This window comes from Rhinoraja longicauda, chromosome 1 (genome assembly GCF_053455715.1).
Source record: "Rhinoraja longicauda isolate Sanriku21f chromosome 1, sRhiLon1.1, whole genome shotgun sequence".
Classification (NCBI taxonomy): domain Eukaryota; kingdom Metazoa; phylum Chordata; class Chondrichthyes; order Rajiformes; family Arhynchobatidae; genus Rhinoraja; species Rhinoraja longicauda.
The window spans coordinates 62,738,497-62,750,585 of record NC_135953.1 but is presented as its reverse complement, the minus strand read 5'-3'; the positions used below and the strand labels follow the sequence as shown (position 1 = coordinate 62,750,585).

The window sequence follows — 12,089 nt, the reverse complement described above, 5'->3', positions numbered from 1 at the left end:
CTGGCACATTTTTGTTTGTGTTTGTTCCTCAAAGGACACTTCCATATTCCAAGGCATTTAAACAAAAAAATAAGTTCAATTTTGGTCCAATGCTCACTGATCATATTGGAAGAAATAATGTAAGTTGATTTGGAGTTGATATTTTGTTGTTGAATCCCAAATGTGTGTATCTATTGCACCCAATCCATTTGGGATTCAACAACAAAATATCAACTCCAAATCAACTTACATTATTTCTTTCAATATGATCAGTGAGCATTGGACCAAAATTTTAATACTTGAAAATGTCTTAACATTTAAATTGTGCCAGTAACTTTGCATTTGGTAATGTTCACTTGCCACCAATAGAAATGGTTGCATAACTCGAGGAGAAACATTGTCTTGACTTGACAGCAATAAACTTGACTTGCAACAAAACATCCAAATACTGTGCTCTTTTGCAGGTAGTGATGATGTCATCGGCCCTGAAGACATGGAGAAATTCTGTGAAGACATTGGAGTAGAACCTGAAAATGTAAGTGAAATGGCAGTAAAATAATAAGATGTTTAATTTTGCTAGAGATTAATTGCTGCAGATTTTTTTCTAAAAGTGTTCTACATTAGGAACTTACAGACATTAGTTCTTGTATTTGCGAATTTGGTCCTCTTTTGAAGGCATTTCAAAAATCACAATTTGTGACTTTCAGCATTTCAATAATAACAGTCCCTTATGTTCTAACTATTCTGGTGATTTCCTCACTCCTGTTATCGGTCTACTGAATAGCCTTCCCATAAGTTAGAATATGGTCCTGATCTTCCAACCTACATAGGGACATGAAATTTTTCTTTGCAACTGTAACACCACAATACTGTAAACTATATTCTGGACTGTGGTATTTTTCTTTTTGCACCACCTGTTGTATTTGTGTTTGACTTGATTGTATTTGAGTTTGGTATGATCTCATTTAATTTTATAGCATGCAAGCAAATGCTATTCACTGTATCTCGATACATATAACAATAGACCCGTGCCACTCGATGCAAATGACAAAGCTCAGTTTCTCCTGAAAAAACACCAGTAGATGGTCACATTTCTTTTCCAGATGTGCCCTTCATTACTTCAGTTTCAGTACATGAGGAAATAACTGATTCCCACACTACTTCTTGTAATTAATTGATAACTGTGCTGTGGACTAAAGTCATGCATGTATCTTGATGTTCATCTTGCCACCTCATGCAGCCGGAACGTGGTTACCTGGAGTCTTGCAAGTTTCCATGTGCTTTCACAGAAATCTATATAAAACTAATAACTATTATCCCTTGAAAAGATGGTCCTTCAAAACAAAGTAACATCAGTGGATTGATGTTGTACTTGCACTTTCTGCAATCTACACATTACAAATTCCAAAATTGGTGTCAAATGTTTTTAAATTGTTTTACAGATACCAGCTTCTTCAGCTTGCACGATTTATTTGAAATGCAGCACCCTTTGATATGCCCTTGCTGGGAATTTAGAAATTATTTTTGGGAAGGAAAATACTCAACTTGCATTATTTTGTGACACATGGGAGGAATAGAATCTGTAAAAGGCCTTTTTTCACATTGAAATGTTATTCTCGTTATAGGTGGTGATGTTGGTGTTGGCTTGGAAATTGGATGCCCAGAGTATGGGTTACTTCAGTCTACAAGAATGGTTGAAAGGAATGACCTTATTACAGTATGAAAACTTTTTGATTTCATTTTTTTTAACTAGTCAACTTTATTCCTAACATCTAAGAGCATTAATATTGTTTATGGCTAGCACTTTGGTTAATTTCTAAAACTGTATGAAGCTGATTTACATTTTTCAAAAAATATTTATGCCACGCTTCTGCATCAAAAATGTTTTGGGTGCAGAAGGCATTTCAATCTGCCATGCCTGTACCACTAGTAAATCCACACTGTTTTCTCTGCTACTTGAATGAGGGATCTGTGAAATTTGTTGAGGCAGTGCCTCATGCAATTTATAGTGGGTATTAGTCTACAATACAATTATTTCTCATTCAGCAGTACAGTAAAACATCAATAATGTGGTATTTGATTATATGGAGATCCTGATGGTTCGGCATATGGCTCATCTGATGATGTATTACTTATACTGCCTTAAACTCGCTGTGGCCCCAGTTTTTGTGCTGCCTTTAAATTTGCTGTGTCCATTTATTTTTTTTGCTCCATAGTGCAACATGAAAAAGTGAACTAAAAGGGATATTAATACAAATAAAATCCAGTAGTCCTGAAGATGTCACATTAATGGAGTTTTACTGTAGTTGTCAATCTTTGGGCTGCAAGGTGACGGAAATAGGATATGAGGAAATTGCTAATATGGTGTGTTGTGCTTCGTTAAACTTGGGGTTGAGGTCTTCTTGCGTTTGAGGCAACAGAAGTTATGAAGCTGCTTCTGCTTCTGCAGTCTCTGTTTGTTGTCGTTCGCCTGACTGAGGTCAGTTGACAGGGCTCACTATGGGGAGGTCGACAACATGAGGTACATTAGTTAAGCACGGTCCGGTTGTGATACTTATGATATGGAAATGCATATTATAAATGTTGCCTCAAAATAAGAAGAGTGTAGTTCTCAGAACTAACGTTTCTTTTGCATAGGAGCATAATTAAGACTGGGCTCCCAACTAGCTTTTTCCTTCTGTATCCCAATAAATATTTTGTGACTTCATTATTTTTTCCAAAACTGCAGTCTATCCCCAACTGTAGTATAACTAATATTTCATATAAATTCCTCATTAAAGGAATGATATTCATTCATAAGATATTATTTTGCTTATGATGTGTTATTTAGGAAATGTAAATGTAAATTGACAGATATCTGCCTTTCCATAATTGTGCCAGGTAACTTGAAATCTTTACATGCAAGGGGAATTGATGGAGTAGTATTGTTGTTGCAATTCATTAGGCTACATCTTGTAAAAACTTGTTATTCGACAAGAAAAACAGAAATGATAAAACATTGGGATATTTTTTATTTTGATAAAAGTTTGAAAGGTGGGGTAACTTAACTTTGACTAATCTTGATTTGTTAAACTGTTCGATTAATATATGTTCAATCTCGTAACTGTTTTCCAAATTAAATTTTGTCATTTAACTTTAAATTTCAGTTGTAAACTGTATTTTTAAAGATCCTGTGCAAGGTACACAAGGTCAAAACATGTTTGAAATTAAATTGGGTTTTGAAAATAAATGGACTAATTTCCCTTTTTCTAACACTTTTTGGGGGTAAATGGTTTCCATTTGTTACTTATATGTCCATCTCTGCTATTGTTTTGTCCTTTGATTTTGGTTTATTGTTGAACTAGTTATCAATTTTACTTAGGTGATAGCAGTTTTTCATTTCGAGTTAAACTCGACATGAATCCATCCAGTGGTTTTCCTGTCTTTGTCCAGAAATGGTTGTTTCATTTGAAGTCTTTGATTAAGGGATAGTGCAGAACATTAAATAAACTTTTAATTAAAACATGGTTAAATTACTAACCTTCTCCGTACCATCACAAATCAATTTCTAAATGAAATTTGCATTTAAAAATATAGGGTCATGTTTATAAACTGTCCAGATGAAATTATTGGTTGTAAAATATTTTCCTTTGGTAGATTACTTGAATTTTTATTCATATAACTATTATTAAATTCAGTTGGTCAAGTATTTTTTTTCAGATGTACAGATAAGAAATTGGTAGGTTTTTAGTATGTTGGTACATTTTGAAACAAAAGGCAATTAATTAAAAATGTTGAAAACTAAATTAATTTTCTCAATGGGGAAAAATGCTCAGTCGTGTGATGAAATCAGGTACTCAAATATTTAATGGTTTAGGGTGGACTTGACTTTCTTGTAACATTACTGCACTTCAATACTGCTTTAAATGGCTTGCAATATATTTTTGTCTTAAAAAGATCTAAGGAGTTTTGCAACCATTTAGACTCATTTTACACAACCCGCAAAAAGGTTATTCTTTGTCTCCCCACTCGCATGCTTGTCTGTATTTCACTTCCTCACTGACCTTTATTCCATCTCTCAGTAAAATTCTTTTGTTTATTTGGTCTGGAAATTTAATGAATTGGACTATTGAAGTGCTGAAGAAGACTTTAGTTAATTTCTGTTTCCAATTTTAGATGCGACACAACTGAAAAACTGAGAAACTCACTAGATTATTTGAGGTCATTGTTGAATGAACCCACAAATTTTAAACTTGTATACAGATATGCATTTGATTTTGCACGGGTAAGTTGATTCAACTTTAACAAAACTTAAGAAATGGTGAGCAGCAAAAGTACCAAAATTTAGCTCTGCTCACAAGATGACAGCTAATTGACATCTGCTTTTCTGAAATTTCCTTTTACCTCACGAGATAAATATTTCTTTGGGTATTTGATCTGAAACTGTCTATTCATAATTTTTGAGTGTTTCTCCAAACCACTTAAATTATTTTCTGGATTAAGATGGGCCTATTTAATTTCTTAATGGTTAAGGTTTCTGCAGAAATTAATAAGTGAAAGTAAATAGTTTACCATCCATTGGCCTTGTAATCCTAATCACCCTTTTACTGTGGTATATTCTAATTATTTTCCAAGAAAATGTCATACATGGATGACTACTACATCAGGAAGCTCAACAATATGTAACAATTATTACTGCTATTGGTATGCAAAGTACAGGTATTTTACTCCACCAAAACAAAAGTTTACTTAAACTATCTACTCCATAATTTCTTGGCAGCACTTTCATTCACTTTGGGAGAAGTTTGGCACTATTTTCCTTGGATCCCTTTTCCTGAATTCTTTGAACTGCTTCAATTTTGGAAAAAGTTGCCCTTGCAGAGAATCCCATTGCAGTCCTGACCTGTGTCTTGTCAGTGGTTGAAAGGCTTTCCAAGTGAGGGGCTTGTTGCATTATATATTTAACCTGCTTTATAGTCACTGTATTTAAGTGACCTAACCAGTTGAATTTCCGGTCAATGGTAATCCCCAGGAGAGTGCTGACAATGTCACCATTAGTGGTGAGAGATTGCAGTCTCTTTTTGACTGCTAATCTTAACTTTCCTGATCTTTTTCTGCTGCTTTGTATTTTAATTATACACGTATTCTTCTGGAACATGTCTAACCAAATTTATTATTCATCTTTTTATAACTAATATCTGTTTGAATACTTATTTGTAGAATCAATGGGCTATTTGGCCCATTGTGTTTATTTACTTTCTCAGAATTTTACAATTATTAACTTTCTCCATAGTTTTTTACATTTTGTATCCAATTTCATTTGAATGTTGTTCTTGCATCTGCTTTGACCATTCTTTCTTGCAATGATTTTGATCTCATAACTTGTTGCATTATTGTTTTCTTGCAGCCTCTTAATTTTCTGGTTATCTTAAAGATGAACTTCGGACCACATGTCGTGCTCACATTTCCAAGGCCATGTACCAATACCTCTGTGATTACACTCGTCTTCATTTCTGCTTTGGTTCATCAATGCTAAAACATTTATTCCTTTATTATCTCCGGACTCTGATTATTCTTTCTACAACCTTTTACAAGCTTAACTTATTCCAAACCATTCATTCCCAAATCCTAACCTGCACCATATTCAGTTCATTCATCACCCATGTTTGCCAGCCTACATTTGAATCCTGGTCCAACAACATCTCTATTGTAAACTTCATTAGTGTTTTTAAAATCTGCTTCTCCCACTCCATCCCTGTAATCTCTTGCAGCTCTTCAGCGTATTGAGTTGGCTCTGCTCCTCCAATTGTGGTACTGCAAATGTTACTGATTTGTTTTTTAAATAATTTCTTTATTGACAGCTGTGCCTTCGTCTGCTTTTGGTCCTACTTTCCCTGCTTTTAATCCTACCTTCCCTAAATTCTCTAAAAAGTGGAGATGCCTTTTAAGTATCTTAAAAGGTATCTCCTGCTTAAACCTAACCTAGTCTTGAGTCATCTACAGTAAAACTCCAATAATCAAGCAGCCTTTAACTAGCACATTTCCTTGCTCAATAGTATAATTTTCCAGAACCAAATGAATTTAAAGAGAGCATTGGAAATAGGGCCTTGGTGAGCCAGATGCTGAAACATCAAGATTCCCCAACAAAAGGATGGAGGATTTTTGGAATTTTACTGTATTATCTTCATCTTTGTGGCTCGACATGCTGCCAGGTTTTGTTGGATGTTATGCGCTATGGGATGTTGTTGTAACAGCCCTTCCGACATTGGGAATTATTATTCCTTCCTACTGTTGAGATTTGATGAATGCATGAAAGTGGGAATCGGTGTAGCCCTCCAGGTCCCTTGAGCATGCCCAACCATTTGATATGATCATGGATGATCTGTCCTAGGCCTTGACTTCTACTCTATGCTGATCCTCAGTTCCCCTATCTTTCAAAAAATGTATTTACCTCCAGAATTCTGTGGGGTAGAGAATTCCAGAGTTTCCTGGAATCTCTAATTCTCTATAAAATGTAATGTATATGTATCTCAAATTCTTACCTTGAAACTATGTCCCATCGTTTGAGACCCTCCCACTGGTGAAACCATCTCAATTTATACCCTGTTGTGCCTCCTTGGGAATCGGTATGTTTCTAAAAAATGAGATATAAGGTTACAGAAACAGGCCATGTCTGAAATATTGCCATGTCTGTGCAATATTATTGGACCTATGAATAACATCACCCTCCCCACTTCGATCCCCCTCTCTATATCCTATCTTCTGCTTTCAACCTGTGCCCTCTTGCCTAAGACACCCACAAGGAAAAGGATTCTTACCATCTATCCTGTCCATCTTCATAATATTTTATACGATGATCCCTTGGCCGCCTCCTACTCCTGGGAAATTAACAGAGCCTGTCCATTCTCACATCATTACAAAAATATTCCAATCCAGGCAACATCCTAGGGAATGTCCTCTTCAGCCTCTCCTTCATGATCACATCCTCCTTCTGATATTGTGGCAGCTAAAATTACACACAGCAGGTCCTACCTGGAGGAAAGAATGTTTTAATGTTAGCTGTTTGCAACATAAAATGGTGGTGGAACTCAGTGGGTTAGACAGAATCTGTGGTGGATATAAATAAGCCACATTTTGGGTTAGGATAATCCTTCAGACACCTCATGATATACAGTGCCCTCCATAATGTTTGGGACATTATGAAGAAATGTATTATGTAGAAACCTTTCTACTTTGAAGAAGTTCTCCTCCTCTCTTCGACGAGAGTTTAGCAACATGCTCTCTCGCTGCTCCCCCTCTAATGTTTGGGACAAAGACCTATCAGTTATCTATTTGCCTCTTATTTCCACAATTTGAGATTTGTATTAGAAAAATTCACTTGGTTATAGGGGACATTGTCAGATTTTATTAAAGGGTATTTTTATACATTTTGGTTTCACCATGTAGAGATTACAGCTGTGTTTATACATAGTCCCCCCCATTTCAGGGCACCATAATGTTTGGGACACATGGCTTCACAGGTATTTGTAATTGCTCGGGTGTGTTTAAATGCTTCCTTAATACAGGTATAAGAGAGCTCTCAACACCTAGTCTTTCCTCCAGTTTTTCCATCACCTTTCAAAACTTTTATTGCTGTTTACCAACATGGGGACCAAAGTTGTGCCAATGAAAGTCAAAGAAGCCATTATGAGATTGAGAAACAAGAATAAAAATGTTAGAGACATCAGCCAAACCTTCGGCTTACCAAAATCAACATTTTGGAACATCATTAAGAAGAAAGAGAGTGCTGGTGAGCTTACAAATCGCAAAGGGACTGGCAGGCCAAGGAAGACCTCCACAGCTGATGACAGAAGAATTCTCTCTATAATAAAGAAAAATCCCCAAACACCTGTCCGACAGATCAGAAACACTCTTCAGGTGTGGATTTGTCAATGACCACTGTTCGCAGAAGACCACAATTCTAGAAAAAGGTCTTGTGGACAGATGAGACGAAGATTAACTTATATCAGAGTGATAGCAAGAGCAAAGTATGGAGGAGAGAAGGAACTGCCTACGATTCAAAGCATACCACCTCAGCTGTGAAACACGGTGGTGGGGGTGTTATGGCCTGGGCATGTATGGATGCTGAAGGTACTGGCTCACCTCATTGATGATAACTGCTGATGAATAGCATAATGAATTTTGAAGTGGAAAGACACATCCTATCTGCTCAAGTTTCTTACAAATGCCTCAAAACTCATTGGCCGGCGGTTCATTCTACGGCATGACAATGATCCCAAACATACTGCTAAAGCAACAAAGGAGTTTTTCGAAGTTAAAAAATGGTCAATTCTTGAGTCGCCAAGTCAATCACCCGATCTGAACCCAATTGAGCATGCCTTTTATATGCTGAAGAGAAAACTGAAGGGGACTAGCCCCCAAACAAGCATAAGCTAAAGATGGCTGCAATACAGGCTTGGCAGTGCATCACCAGAGAAGACTCCCAGCAACTGGTGATGTCCATGAATCGCAGACTTCAAGCAGTCATTGCATGCAAAGGATATGCAACAAAATACTAAACATGATTATTTTCATTTACATGGCATTGCTGTGTCCCAAACATTATGGTGCACTGATATGGGGGGACTATGTATAAACACTGCTGTAATTTCCACATGGTGAAACCAAAATGTATAAAAATGGCCTTTATTAAAATCTGACAATGTGCACTTTAACCACATGTGATTTTTTTTCTATTACAAATCTCAAATTGTGGAGTACAGAGGCAAATAAATAAATGATGGGTCTTTATCCCAAATGTTATGGAGGGCACTGTAGTATATTGATGTACCAGCCCTTGTATTTTATGCCATGGCCATTGAAAGCAAGAATCTCCCAAGGCGTTCATCTGTAATTCCTCGGGTATTTCACTTACTGTGTATATCCTACACTTTTTTTAAACCTCAAAAGCATAATCTTGCACTTGGCAGATTTAAATTCCATTTGCTAAGTTGGAGAGATATAAGGAAAGATGACAAATTCAGTGATTTACATTGAGCTCAAATTTTTTAAAAGGAAGACATTTTTGTGAGATGTGTGAGGCATTAACATGCAGTTAAGATATCCATCAACTTGGCAGCAATTTATTGCCCCAAATTCATGGTGCCCAAAAACACAACACAATTGTGTGCTAAAATTCTCATTCAAGTTAAAATTACCAACTAATGTTGCGTTCAATATAATTGCTAAAAATTGTTGCCAGTTAATGTTTGAATGTTTAATAATTTATTGACACGGTCTTCACCATGACTTTCAATTTCTGACACTGGCTTGAATTACATATTTGTATTTTCTCTTCACAGGAAAAGGATCAACGTAGTTTGGAAATTAGTACTGCTAAATGCATGTTGGGACTACTCTTAGGAAAAACATGGCCGCTCTTCCCAGCCTTTCATCAGTTCCTTGAGGTATTAAAATATAACATAATATGAATTTGTTATAGCTGTCCTTTCAATGCTCATTAAATGACAGAATTACATTTGCTATTTTAAAAAGTATAATTGTTTGACTAAGTTTAGTTTTCATTTTTTAATTATTTACAATTTTGTATAACATTTTCAAGTAATAGGCTTTAATTTCAGTAAAATGTATTTTAACCATTTTACCGTGCATGGATGGAAAAATATTAACTAAAACTGAGGATCAATAAACTCAAATTTGAAAAAGTAACAGTCTGGCTAAGTAAAAACAAGTTAAAGTTGACCAATAAATTCTGAAGGTAGATACTGTGCATTTTAGTTCTGCACCTGTTAACAATCCTGGGAGGTAGACACAAAATGTTGGAGTAACTCAACGGGACAGGCAGCATCTTTGGAGAGAAGGAATTGGTGACCCATTGGGTCGAGACCCTTCTTCAGACTGAATAATCCTGGGAGATTTGGTTATGGCACTGTGCATTGACGAGCTATTGGACTGAATGTGATCACATTTCTGCTGTTTCCTTTTAAATGAACTTATCCTTGCATTTCTCATGCCAATTAATCATTTTTTAAATGAACTGTTCAATATACTGATCATCAATCGTGAATAGAAATTTAGATATGGATAATTACCCATTTGATGAATATGCATGGGATATAGACACTGGGCATGTGACCTCAAATGCTCTTATTCTTTTAGATGATGCTACAAGACCCTTGCCTTTCTCAAATGCTCTTATTCTTTTAGATGATGTTACAAGACCCTTGCCTTTATACATTTTTGGAAAAATAGTATGTTGAGAAAGTGTGTGGACATTTTTGATTGCTTGACAACTTTAGTCACTGAGTACCAGTAGATTGTGCTTAGAAAAGGATACATAGGAAGTGCATTTACTGCATCATATGGTTTTCATTGAAATCAGCATCATAACCATATCCGCACTGTAAATAGTCAACAATTTCTATTGAACAACCCTTTTCTTTTTAATAATCCTGTGTTTTAAAACAAACCCTTTTTAAAATTAAAAAAAACTTCAGATCATTGCCTTCAGATCTGCTACATCTGCTGGTACAATATCAACAAATTCTAGATTTCTGTGAACTGAAAAATCTGGTTGATAAAGTCTGCGAGATCATGCTTTAGGCCCCAGTTTTATCGAATCTTTTTTTAGCAAGCCTCTGGACATCGTTGGCTTATATGTCTGATGAAGTACAATATTTTATTGTGCTATGGTAAAATACAACTTTTTTTTTCCACATAACAGAACTGACTGTTTCATTCTACGTCATAAAGTCATGTATAATGGTGATTCATTGCCATTTTGAATTTTTTTAATCTTTGCAGCAATCCAAGTATAAAGTGATCAACAAGGACCAGTGGTGCAATGTGCTTGAATTTAGCAGAACAATTAATCTTGATCTTAGCAACTATGATGAAGATGGGGCTTGTAAGTATACTAGGAAAAACTGTAATTTTGTTTTCTCCTTGTCCGATTCCCTTTTGGTACCCATGCATGAGGCAGTGAACAACAACTGGTTGCTATAAAAGAAACATGATGCTGAAAGATGTATAGAACTACTTTGTGATGTTTTTTCTGAAAATATACCCTTTTCCTGCAGGTAGCTCAATATTGGTTCTCTGCGTTTTATCATAGCCAAGCGGTGGCATTTAGGAGGTTGCAGTTTAAATAAGAATTCCACAATTTTGTCGTTCATCAGGTTTTTGCTATCTTGGTGTTTTTAAATGCCTAGTTAAAATATTTTTTTAGGTATAGAATGCTTGGACTGGCTGCTAGATTAGAGATGGATTATAGGGGATATGATATGAATGAATGAATAAGTTTATTGGCCAAGTATGCATATACAAGGAATGTGCCTTGGTGCTCAGCTCACAAATGACAACACAAACATTAAGTTAACAATTAAGAATAAAGCATAACCACATCAAAACAATAAGGATACAACATTACTGTCTAAACATGTGGGTAAAAATAAACCAGAGCAAAAAAGAGACTACAGACTTTGGTTATTGAGTAGAACTATCACTCGTGGAAAAAAGCTGTTTTTATGTCTGGCTGTGGCTGCTTTGACAGTCCAGAGTCGCCTTCCAGAGGGAAGTGCTTCGATAAGTTTGTGGCCAGGGTGAGAGGGGTCAGAGATGATCTTGCCCGCTCGCTTCTTGGCCCTTGCAGTGTACAGTTCGTCAATGGGAGGAAGGTTGCAGCCAACAACCTTCTCAGCTATGCGAACGATCCGTTGCAACCTCCGGATGTCGTGCTTGGTGGCTGAACCAAACCAGACCATGATGGAGAAGGTGAGGACGGACTCAATGATGGCAGTATAGAATGGAAAACTAATACTAGTTTTATTTTGTGCATGAAACACAAGGCATCAATCGAGCCAAACACAAATAAAAAACTAACATTTGAAAAGATGCTTGTGGTGGCACAGTAATTTTTGCTAGTAGTGCTGCTGCCTCACAGCTCGTGGAACCTAGGTTCAATCCTGACTTCTGACTATGTTGGGTTTGTATGTTCTCCCTGTGAGCAAGTGGGATTGCCATGTTGTCCTATTTCCTCCTTGATCCCAAGGTGATAGCAAGCTCAATGGTCACTAAATTCCTCACAGAGTACAGATATGTGATAGAATCTGTGGGAATGAAGGGACTTCATG

At 36.2% G+C, this 12,089-nt stretch overlaps 1 protein-coding gene across 4 annotated transcripts in view; it reads left to right on the top strand.

The window, feature by feature from the left end:
• Positions 1–12,089, top strand: part of dcun1d4 (DCN1, defective in cullin neddylation 1, domain containing 4 (S. cerevisiae)) — a 58,666-nt gene that overhangs the window by 29,054 nt on the left and 17,523 nt on the right. For 3 of the 4 annotated variants that reach the window (XM_078398699.1, XM_078398691.1, XM_078398716.1), the window contains 5 exons: positions 444–514; positions 1,605–1,696; positions 4,135–4,243; positions 9,300–9,404; positions 10,762–10,864. In XM_078398699.1, the coding sequence (XP_078254825.1) occupies positions 444–514; positions 1,605–1,696; positions 4,135–4,243; positions 9,300–9,404; positions 10,762–10,864 (480 nt within the window). Of the gene's footprint in view, positions 1–443; positions 515–1,604; positions 1,697–4,134; positions 4,244–5,365; positions 5,665–9,299; positions 9,405–10,761; positions 10,865–12,089 lie in introns of those variants that run through there. The other variant, XM_078398708.1, reaches the window with a different exon arrangement.